The following is a 12,043-nucleotide window of genomic DNA, read 5'->3' as shown; positions in this document are numbered from 1 at the left end:
CATTCCTATAACTCACATAGGCAACTTATGATGGTGTGATTTCCTGGATTTATGTGAGATGCACAACGAGATTAAGTTTACTGGACAGTTCGAATCATTAACAATTTTTTGTTAGATTGGGGTAATCAAGTATCTTGATTCATGAGAATCTTTTTGTGCTTTTTTTAAATGTATTATTGTAGAAATGGTTGTACTGTTTTACATTGTTTAAATTAGCTTACTGTACATGGAGTTGCAATTTATAATAATAATAATTTGTTTTTGATATCAAGTGTACATTTTTATCTGATAAACAGGGAATGATTGCCTTGTAATTCATCAGTGAAGATGTTATTCAGGTGACTGTTAGGACTCCTTGAACTTTACTCATGTAATTCATTTCATCTAAATTCCCTCGATGGCATTATGGCTTTGATATTGCTCCCATACATGTTATCCTCTAAAATTTAGAGACTAAATATCACAGCAAGGAGAGCAATTTCCTTTGAAACGCATCCCACATAATTTTTTTGTCGTCATCCAATGGCAATGACAAGATAAAAGCACCAGTGCTATCGGAGGATAATGAAACACTCCACATATAATATAATAAATATTGGATGGACAGCAGAGGATTATAGGCAGTAATTCAGCCTCAGGGTTCAGATGACCAGCAAATGACTTGAGCTTCACTTTTGCAGTTTGCAATATCACCTGAGCCCTCAATAGGATCGCTGTCATGTAATCCATTCCTATCTATCCTGTATTCTTGATCAGATAATTCCCAGGTATCCATTCATTCTCTATGTTAATGTGTTTTTAGAAAGTTTCAGCATCTGACAAATGTTTCCCTCTAATTATTAGTGCCTTTAAATTGCTTGTAACACTATAAAACTACTCAGGCCTTACACTGCTAGAATAAAGCAGCTATATACAGCTTCACTTTGGTAGCTAGTGCCAGCTTGGCTCAGTTGGCAGCACTCTTGATTCTGATTTAGAAGATCATGGGATCAAGCCTCAAGTCAGGACTTTACCGTATATTCTGTGAAGCGCTTTGAGACATCTAAAAGATGTGATAAGGTGCTGTATCAAATCAAGGATCATTAGTATTGATTATTACTGTGAAATGTGCTGAGTCATTTTGACAGAGGCGTTATAAAAATACAATTCATTAATTTGCTATTTTACCACATAGAATAGCAAACATCATGTCAACTGCTGAGAAATCTGCAGCCCACATTCTCTTTGACACAATGTTCTGTGAGCCCATTCTCGCTACACTCCACTGGCTCCCTCTTCCCTCACAGATCGACTTGAAAATCCTTGTTCTTACCTTAAAATGCCTCCAGTCTTCTCACATATGGGACTGACCACATCCAACTCGCAAAACCAATGTGGAATCTCGGTTGATTCCCATCAATCCTACATCCAGGGTCCCACTTGGCTTCCCCTCACCTCCACAACATCCCCAAAATCTACCGCTATCCCCTGGGCTGCCGACACCCTCATCCATGTCTTCATCATGTAAGGCTTGACTATATGAATACCCTGCTCACCAGACTCCCCAGCTCCTCCCTACACAGACTGCAGAACATCCTAAACTACAGCCCAGGTTGTCTCCCACACAAGACTTCACTGGCCCTGGCTGTTTTTTCCCAGTGATGCCACCTAATGGACAGAAAATGACCAAATCACGAATCTAAATTATGCAGCATAATCTGTAGCAACTTTAGTTTTACTAATTCACTTAAACTGTAGGAGCTAAGAATTGACTAACACATAATACATACCCTAGAGCATTATTCCCAGTTAATCAAGAATCTATGATGGGACCAAATGATTGTCTTGGACTCAGTACAGAGTCAATACCTATTAAAGAAGGTGCTGACCGATGTATGTTTGTTGTGGTTGGCATCATTATGTTAACATATCATTAATTGTGGTGCAAACCCAAAATAGCAGAACTAGAAAATGACTCATGATAAGTCCTAATGTATCAATAAGATTTAAAGACTTGTTTCATATTGAAAATTTGAAAGTTAGAATTAAATATATTGACTCAACTCTACCATAAGTAATAAAATCTGTACTGCATTTATCTTAGTCTGGTAGTGGAAGTGATTTAAAATATCATGATGTGGCAAATTCACTTAAACTCATTGGATGTGTTTCTTGATAATTGAATAAATTAGTATTTTCAGTTCACTAATAGTGAAAAAAATCCATTCTGTTAAACCCAAATTGAAATACGCGAAGTTGTGTGAACTTTTTTGGTTGGATTGCTTTTAACTTCTGGACACTGGAATGGTTTTTAACTTAAATGTTTTTAATTTTTTAATAATTTTCCAGACATTATCAGTTTGTCGGTTCCCCAGCCCAATTTATGATTTTGCAGGTTGAAGACAGCACTAATCCAATAAAGTGTCACAGTGACCAATGTCACCATGAAAAGTAAAACATCAATGGCAAAAATTTAAACAAGCGAGAAGTATCAAAATATAAACTAACAATTTTGAATTTTCTAGCCCAATCATTGTGAAATCAGCCACAAGTCATAGGCACTGATGTATTCAATGGCGTAATTCAATAAACTGGAGTGAAAGGAACATTTTCAGTTGATTTGGTTATGAGATACTGTAACTACTCTTATATTTCAGCAGTTATGATACCTGAACCCTTAAAGCAGGCCTCTGATTCTTTCCTCCATCATCCCTCCTGATCCCACAAAAAGCGAGCTCTCTTGTTTTGCTTCCACTTCATTGACTCTACAACCTCGCCACAAGAGCAGCGAGTCCTCAGGGACATTTGGCAGCAGCTCCTTGCAATGATCTGGGCTGAGCAGTACCCATGACTAAACTGACATGATTCCCAGAACTGGCATGGCGCCAATCACATCATAAAGTCACCAGCTGACTACTTTGGCATTTACAACAAAAATGAAAAGCTCTATGTGATTTTTTTNAAAGAGAGATAAAAATGCAGAAATATAAATCAAAATTGTCCGATTTGAGAACTCACTGAGAAAAGTGACACTCCCCTGAGATGAATTCGGAAACCGTGTCTTGACCTGATGTGAATAACCCAATCTGTTGCTTGTGTGTTACAAGGTCAAGGGCACATGTTGGAGTAGTTGTCCTTTAGTAGTTCTGTGCTCTACTTACTGTTTCAGTGCATTCTCAGTGATGTAGGTCTCTGAGATTGAAAAGTGCTGTTTTTTTAAAGCTATTATAAATGGAGGATTTAGTTAAATCTGAGTGTAACATTCTGAGCAAAATAATCATTTCTGTGATACAGAAGGGAAATGCTAAAGCCGGGAGCATGTATTTTACAGGCACAACTGTCTGGCAGTAATCAGCTAAGTACCATAATCCTCCTTGGAGGGTAAAATCGGACTTGACCTCCAGCTATATACAGCACATGATAACAGCATTAAACTCTAACGCTTCTTGCTCCTCCTCCTCCCGACAGCCTCCACTCTCAGTCGTCACGTATCAAAGTTGGGTTGGTGGGTCTGATATCCCATTTCCATGTTTGAAATGTTTAAGCAGATTCTGGTTGTTAGTGCGGATAAAATTATGGTGCACGGCGAGAATCATTTCTGAGCTACAGCCTCAGCTAGGGTGCAGTTGTTCAAAGCTTTGGATGTGATTTTACTGTGACCAGGGAGATTAAACAAAAGTGTTTGCTGGCCCAGGATTTGATGCATTCTTCTGGACAGGATGCTTTCGACCTCACAGATATGCAATGGCAAGTACACAGGTAAAGCCAGGTAGAATGCTGGAAATAAAACAAGTATAAAGGTTGTAACCTTAAAACTTAGCAGTTGACAATGTGGTCAGGATATTGACGATTACTGCTCAAAGCAATGTACTGTGATGAATATTCAAATGATTTGATACTGAGGTTCAAGTGCTTTGACGCTTTTTTTCCCATATTTAAGGATGAATTGCATACCCAATGTGAATAAATATATTATAATATTCGGGAATTACAATAGACAAAACAACATCCTCTTTCCTCTGCAGTGAGGATTACTCATCAAAATAATAATAAAAATAATGATTGCCTTCGAAATAGCACCTTTAAAGTAAAAATGTCTCAAAGTACTTTACAGTAATTAATGTTATGTGTAGTGACTGTACGAACTCAGCAACCAATTTGCATAACAGTGACGTCTCCCAAACAGCTGAGAAATGAACGATCAATTTAACGGGAGGATTACTGGTCAGGACACTGCGATAAACTTCCTTCTCGTTTTGAATAGTGTCACGGGTTCTTTAGCATCTACCTGAAACACGAGGACAAGTTTAAACTTTCATCAATGGGACGAAAGAACTGATGAAACATTTTGATGCTTAAATTTTCTTATTTTGCTTAAACCTTGAGATTGTTCTTGAGGACTCAATCAGTTGTTTGTATTTCTCTGCAGGAAAAGGAGCCCATCAACATCCAGGGAACACAACCGCAAATACGACCAGAGAGACGAGAGAGCAGAGGCAGCACAGTATGCACTATTGGAAAGTGCAATGCAGAGATCACCCACAGAATATGCAGAACGCGACAAGCGATCCCAACGTGGGTCACGGATTTATGATGACTCTGAACATCTTGAATACAGAGAAAGCAGGGACTCTGGTCGCAGGATTCGACGGCGAACTCAGGAATTCCGAGAGTTGGTAGACGAGGATCTCGATATAGAAAGCAGGGACGAGTATGAAAGGCAGAGGCGGGAGGAGGAGTACCAAACGCGTTATCGTAGTGACCCAAATTTAGCACGTTATCCAGTCAAACCTCAGCCGTACGAAGAGCAAATGCGAATTCACGCTGAAGTGTCCAGGGCGCGCCATGAACGAAGGCACAGTGATGCGTCGTTGGCATACACCGAGATGGATGATGCACAATTCTCAATGCTTCGAACGGAAAGGCAGTCAAGGCAGCGCTCTGGGTCTGACCGCAGAGCTCCTCTGCAAAGTCAACGTTCTTATTCTATGGAAAGAACTCAAGACATGCAAGGGCCTAGTCCAGGTTGGCAAAGGACCTCAAATCACAGTCCACCAACACCTAGACGAAGCCCAATCCCCTTAGATAGGAGTGACATGCGTCACTCTGATTCATTGAGGAAACAGCATCACTTGGACCCCAGTTCTGCCGTAAAGAAAACAAAGCGGGAAAAGATGGAAACCATGCTCCGAAATGACTCGCTCAGCTCAGATCAGTCTGAATCGGTAAGGCCGCCACCACCCAAGCCACATAAAACGAAAAAAGGAGGTAAAATGCGTCAGGTCTCATTAAGTAGCTCTGAGGAAGAGTTGGCATCCACCCCAGAATATACCAGCTGTGATGATGTAGAGATTGAGAGTGAAAGTGTCAGTGAAAAAGGTAAGCGTGATCTGTCTTTCCTTTTCTTTTTACCTGGTTAAAGGACCGACCTGATTTTAATTAAGGGCCTATGAGGAAATTCACATTGTGTAAATATATTTCTAAATTAATTGAAAATTTAATTTAACGGAAGTAAAATGAATGGACACTTGCTTTGAAAGCTCAAGGAGATAATGGTCTGTAAAATACACACAGTTTTTCAGAAAATGTCCTAGAAAAGAAATAATAAAAATTAATGAGACAGTAATAATTTATAAGTATAATGTTGGTTACAGTTCCCAAGCTTAGTTGAAACCACCTGTTTTCTAGAGTATTGATGATTTTTTTTGCAGTTGACTCGAGATAATTTCTTTTGATGTTGGTAAATGAATATTATTTTGTTTAAAACGTAGGGCATTGTCTAAACAGATGCTTTATTATGAGGGTACTTTTTAACGACTTCCTAAAGGGTTATTCTGATTGAATCTGATTTTATTTTGTCTTGAAATTTGAAAAAANGATAACAGCGATAAATGTTATCTTAATATGGTATTCACCTTAGATTGTTTTAGATATTGATATATTTTTAGATATTTGTGACAAGAATCAAGAAGTGAAGGAAATTATTCCAAATAGATTATTGGAATATAAAACTAGACAAAAGTAAAGAAGTGAACAGTTTACTCCTGTATACCATGTTGTCCAAGACCAGATCATTGATAAGAAATCAACGCTGTGTACATGTGGAACAGTTCAAAAGGTAAACCTGAAACATGTTCAACTGTGGCTCAATATTTTAGCTTTTATATTGGAGATTTTTTACAAAAATAACCATTTCATATGCAATATAGCAAAGAACTCAAACGAAACTTATCCTATTCGCACACCTGCATCTTAACTTGCTTGTCGTCCTTGAGTTCGTGACTCATCCATCCATTTGTCACCTTCCACCTCGACTACTCAAATGCCCACCTCGCCAGTTTCCCCAGCTCCATTCTCCAGAAAATTCAGTTGAACCAAAACTCCGCCGCCCGCATACTCACCCCCACTAAACTCTGTACCCCCATCACACCAGGTCTAGCCAGGCTCCACTGGCTTCATATCACCAAACCTTTTCAAATCGCCTCATGCCCTGGCACCTCTCCGACCTGCTTACTCCCCAACCCACTAGCTGTTGCCTCTGTTCGACTGGCTCTGGCCTCCTGCTTTTCCTTTGTGTCCTCCATTTCTCCATCAGTGGTCGTGTTTTCAGCCATTACGGTCCGAAACTCTGGAATACTCTCTTTCAATCCCTCTGCCTTGCCCCCTCCTTTCTCATCTTCAGGTCGTGCCTGAAGACCTTACTTTTCCACAGTGCTAACAACAACAACAACAATTAAATTTGTATATCACCTTTCACATCGGGGGGATATCCCAAGGCGCTTATGGTCACCTCTCCCCTCTGCCACTGTCAAGCGCTCTGGGATGCTACCTGCTTGAGTGGCGCTATATAAATGCAATTTATTGTTGTTGCTTGGTGAGCTTGTAGACCACTTTTAAACATTTGTTGTTACTACAGTATTTGGAGATCCTGGGGGTGCTTCATCACTACAAAGTAACTGAAGAAATTGTACCTCATGTGGAAAAACTCAAAAGTTATGGTGCTGGCCCATTTGGCGTTATAGCTTTATAGTGTTGATGTGTTATGTAATAGAGATTATTCTCTGTTTGTTTGTTGTTAAATTTACCAACTTCCGATTAATTGTGCCACTGTTGATTAGCAAAGATCTACTTCATTTCATATTTGCTCTTTGTCTTTGCCGTGTGGCCAAATGCTTTTTTCATAGTGGATATTATTGTATTCTCCTATTATAACCAAACACTGGCAAGCTCAATAGATTTATTGCTGAGTGGAGAATATCTCCCTCTCATATCTTATGAAGAAATCCTCAATCAGGTTGGAAACTAATAGCATTCAGCCAATCTGCTGCACTACATTCAAATATGGTTGAGCCATTGAAATAGTTATAGAGAGCTCAACTGACTTGTAATCGTAGGGGTGGTCCATATTCCTGGCTCTAGTCCCACTGACCTGTACATTTATTGAATGAAGCTGCACAGTGCCAATACTCTCCTGCTTTTCATTCCATTTACAACTATAACATAAGCTACATCCCAACAGAAACACCCCTCAGTGTACCCGTTAGTGAACATAAAATTGAGTCTGTTACCAGTTATCTCAGCTTGAAACTATTTTGATACCATGTGCAGTTATCAGAAGGAGGACACCCTAGATATTTATTCTAATTTGGATTTATTGATAACTGAAACATATTTTTTTGTGGCTTTTACACTAGGACCAAGTATTTTTACTCTAGTTTTTGAGGGGTTGGAATTTTTGGTTCTCCTGTAAAATAACCCTGTGCGACTCTGTATACATCTTAACATTTTTATTAATATTGATGAACAGAGGAATTTTAGTCCTTAATTGTTGAATTAGATGAGAAGATCACAAAGTATGAATTCTGTTGTAAGGAGATGAGTGAAATAATAATGGATCACATCTATAAGTATACTATGGTAATAATAATTTTTCCATGATAGAAACAACAATAACTACAAATTACATTTATGTAGTGACTTTCCTGTAGGAAGGAAGTTGAGGGTTTGGATAGTCGAGGGTTTGACCCCGAGCTGGGGGTTGGATTTGAGTGGTGTGGGAGCCAAGAGGGATGGAGGTGGGAAGATGATGGAAGGCACAGTCAAGAGGAAGGTCTTAAAATGAACCTTGAAGAGAAGGGGTGAAGGAATGGAGTTCCAGAGAGTGGGGGCAGAAAGGCTGAAGGCCTTCATTTCTTGATGTTTCTCATTCCTATGAATAGCTGGAACAACACTTCTTTGAGAAATTGGTTTGTCTTGGATATGTGCATGTTCAGCTCACAACTCATTTTGAGAGATTAGATGGGAAAATATTCTTCTTATTGGTGAAAGCAGAATTAGGCACACCATTTCCATGCTTTACAGCCACTGCAAAATTTGGAAATGTCCAAAAATAGTCATTGTGTGTGATAGAATACAATGAGAATGGAAGTCAATTAAAGAAAGCAATTGGTACAAATATATTAATCTTTGACCACACCTTCAGTCACCTTTACCCTACTTCACCCCTCTCTGTTCCCACCTTCAGATCGGACACTCAGCCAGCTTTGAGACGTCCTCCTGACGTGAAAGGTACCATATAAATATAATGAATAGTTAGTGAATAATAATAGGATAAACTAATGAATAATTAACATTTGTTGACTGCACCTATGTTTGTTGCCTTTTAGGGAACTTTAACGCATATAGGCTTTGAGTTACAGCATTGAAATGTCAATATCTAAAGAATCTAATGCTTGCTCTGTTCTTCTAATATCCAAGAGGTCAAAGTGATGTTTAAGTAATAAACAGTCATAAAATCATATTCTTTACATATGTTTGCCATTCCCTCTTGGAGTCATGGTTGATATATGATTGATTAAGTGCTCATATTTGATATATGATTGAGATGCTATCTCATGTGTAGGGCATGGTATAAATGCAAGTTGCTTATGTTAACGTCTATTACTGGAGTTCTGAAAATGTCAGAAGTAAACTATTTGTTTTATTTTATATCTCTTACCATTACCTCGCACCGCTGTATGCATTTTTTCAGTGAAGGGTGGGAAGTGGAGGGGGGAATGGTTGATTTTATCATTGTCTATTTAATGTGTGCCTTGGGGCATCCTCCTGATGTGAAAGGCGCTATACAAATGTAATTTTGTTTGTTTGTGTGTGCATCACGTGAGGCAGGATAGGATTTTGTTGTAACTCCTCCCCTACTCCCAAGGCTGCAATGCCTGCCAGAGCTCTGTATTAAAGCACACACATGGAGAATGGCCTCTTGGCTAATATGCTGAAGGAAGCTGTGAACTGTATGTGGAGCATTGTCTTCTAGAGAGGAGGGAAGAACGTTTGAGTGAAAAAAAATGTTTGTAAAAGAGAAGGGAACCTCGCCTCTGCTCAGTCAATTGTTCAACCTATCACCATTCACCCTTGAGGTAGATCCAAACATTGCTCTCTTTTCTACATAGATCTGATGATTCTAACTAGAAAACAGTGGTAAGGTGTGGTAGATCGCATTTCTAATGTCTGTTAACATTTTGGTTCCAAGCTGGAATGAATTGTTGAATTTGCTTTTCTTTGTTATGATACCCTCTTCCAGTTAATGATATTGCTCATTGACAAGCACTCTAATGTTGGCTACAAATACTCTGAATAAGTCATCATCTTTTGGAAGACAGGTTTGATGGTACTAGTAGTTCTCATAATGTTGATGCTCTGCGACTTTAAAAGCTTGTATGTTTTGACATTGATATGGGTGTAGGTACACATATGGAGGATAGTAACAGACTCTACACACTTATAGGCCTTTTACAAGGATACTTTACGTCTTGGGCAATTGACCTTTTGATGTTAGCTGAATTTAGCACAACGTGTTTTTGCTAGCATGAGGATGAAAGAGATGGCCATCATCAGACTAACTTACTGAAGCACTTCCTGCTCCTGTCATATGAACAGATGAACAAGAGTAAGAGCAGGGCTGCCTTAGTAACTGAGAGAGTTGTTGGTGTAAAAAATACATCATTTTGTTAAATAAAAATAACTGCATGTTAATGTCCTGTGCTTTAGTACCATCTACAACCAAAGTTATTTTACTCCAGCTGACAAAAACTAACCCTCTCTGAACAAGGAATAAATAGGGGATTTGCTCATTAGCTGTAAAGGTCAGGTGAAAATATGTGATCTTCAGACACATGATTGTGACCACTGTTCTCTTTGCATTTGACATCAGTGCTGATCAGCGCAAAACCCAATGCAACGTTCTTAGGTTTACATCATTGACTTAATGAAGTAACACTAGCCTATCTCAGGCGTGGGATTCCAACAAGTCAAAAACAATCTGGTGACCACACTTAGATTGGCAAATGAGGGTAGAATTAATTGGGTAATTGAGTTAGGAATGAAAGTTTGAACTTGGAGCATGTCCAAAAATAAAATATCGGGCCTTACTCCTTTTGCCACGAGGTGCAGTGTCTTTGGCAGTGTATGTTCAGAATGGGGTTTTCCCTTCTCTTTCATCCTCCTCCGGTAAAATCACCTTGCTTAAACATGTGTATTTTCATTAAAAGCACACAATGTTAGTCTCCACATCTGAGTGAAAAATGGACTGTCATTCCTAAGATTTGTAGAGGACATTTGATGGAGTCTTTCCCTTGACTCCCACCCAGCCCAAAACAAGAGAGTAGGGCAACAAGAGAACCCCCTGAATATTTGTTTCATGAGGAACTGCAGCTTGGTTTCCAGCTCATAGCAGATTCTGACCTGATGAAGTGAAACATTGGCATGTCATGGCCATACCGGATTACTGTAACAAATATTCTGATTTGAATGAGATACTTTATTATCCTATAGATTCATTAAGATAAACAAGATTCTGCTTTCAAAATAGTTATGTAATCCACCCCTTACAACTGCAGGTGTACTTAACAAATGAGAAATTTTTGCTCATAGATTTTTGCCACATTTTGAAATGCTGCTTATTGCCAGGTATTCTTAAATATGGTGGTTGCCTCCCCCTCATTTCCCCCCAGTGACCAGCGCATTGCATTCCTGCTATGACTGCCCTTTGAAATAAATTGATGTCACCTTGAATTTCAGGAACCTGGAGCCACTTTGATTTTAAAAGCTGGAGACTTTTATTAGGTTCACAACAAACTCCTAAAATGATGACTGAGGACAAATATGAACCAGTAAAACGTCTGATCTGCTCCAGTTACATAATCACATTAACATATGAAGCAGGGCAATTAATTATGCTCATGTGTGTATGTGCGGTGGGTGTGTAACCACAATTAACTGATTCTCCCAAGTTACTCAGTCACATTGTAACATATGTGTGGAGGAGCCATTGGTTGTGTCCTTGATGCTAAAGGTAACAGAAATACAGGGTCAGCTGGAGTAACCAAAATTCAGGATTCAGAGATTTTGTCAAATTTGCATGTTTTAGTCAAATGCGCTGAGATTTACAAATTATTTAAACATGTTATTTACATTACATGCTTGTTCGTAAGGGTCTTACTAATTGTGTTATCTTAATTAAAAGTCTGTCTACTCTTTACATTACATCACATTGGGCATTCGGCTTGCTGATTGCCATTAGTTACCAAGGAATTGCTATATAATGGAGATCAAGGCCTTGTAGAATACAGGATTGTACACGTTTAAAATTATTATTTATTCAAAAATTAAATGCTTATTAGGCTCTCACTTTATCGTATTACAGTATTCAGCATTACTTCGCCCTGTTCCGAAGTGTTTGACTGGAGTCAGCATTTGAATGCCGCTTCACAGGATATTGTGTTAGTTAAGTCGGTACGCTGTTCATACCTGCACTCAAATTCCAATTCCATAAACTGGAGCAGCATCAAAGTTACAAAATTTTGGGTGTTAGCATTGTGACAAACACATGGTGGGGGGGGAAGGAGAGTGAGAATGGTTCCTGATTTCCAAGATGGTGCTGATTATTTTGAAAGCAGGAACAGGATGAATTCAATGTATTGAAAATAGGAGCAGGGGCTGGTTCTGGGATCAGTCTTTAGGAATCTCTGGAAAGGAGCATTTCATAACAAATTGAATATACTCATCA

General features: G+C 38.9%; 1 protein-coding gene across 4 annotated transcripts in view; it reads left to right on the top strand.

Moving 5' to 3' along the window:
• Positions 1-12,043, top strand: part of rims2a (regulating synaptic membrane exocytosis 2a) — a 390,995-nt gene that overhangs the window by 132,523 nt on the left and 246,429 nt on the right. For all 4 annotated transcript variants that reach the window (XM_042332189.1, XM_042332190.1, XM_042332192.1 and 1 more), the window contains one exon: positions 4,409-5,358. In XM_042332189.1, the coding sequence (XP_042188123.1) occupies positions 4,409-5,358 (950 nt within the window). The remainder of the gene's footprint in view (positions 1-4,408; positions 5,359-12,043) is intronic.

The sequence above is a fragment of the Callorhinchus milii genome, unplaced genomic scaffold, assembly GCF_018977255.1.
Source record: "Callorhinchus milii isolate IMCB2004 unplaced genomic scaffold, IMCB_Cmil_1.0 Scaffold2, whole genome shotgun sequence".
Taxonomy (NCBI): Eukaryota; Metazoa; Chordata; class Chondrichthyes; order Chimaeriformes; family Callorhinchidae; genus Callorhinchus; species Callorhinchus milii.
This window is presented reverse-complemented; position numbering and strand designations above follow the sequence as displayed.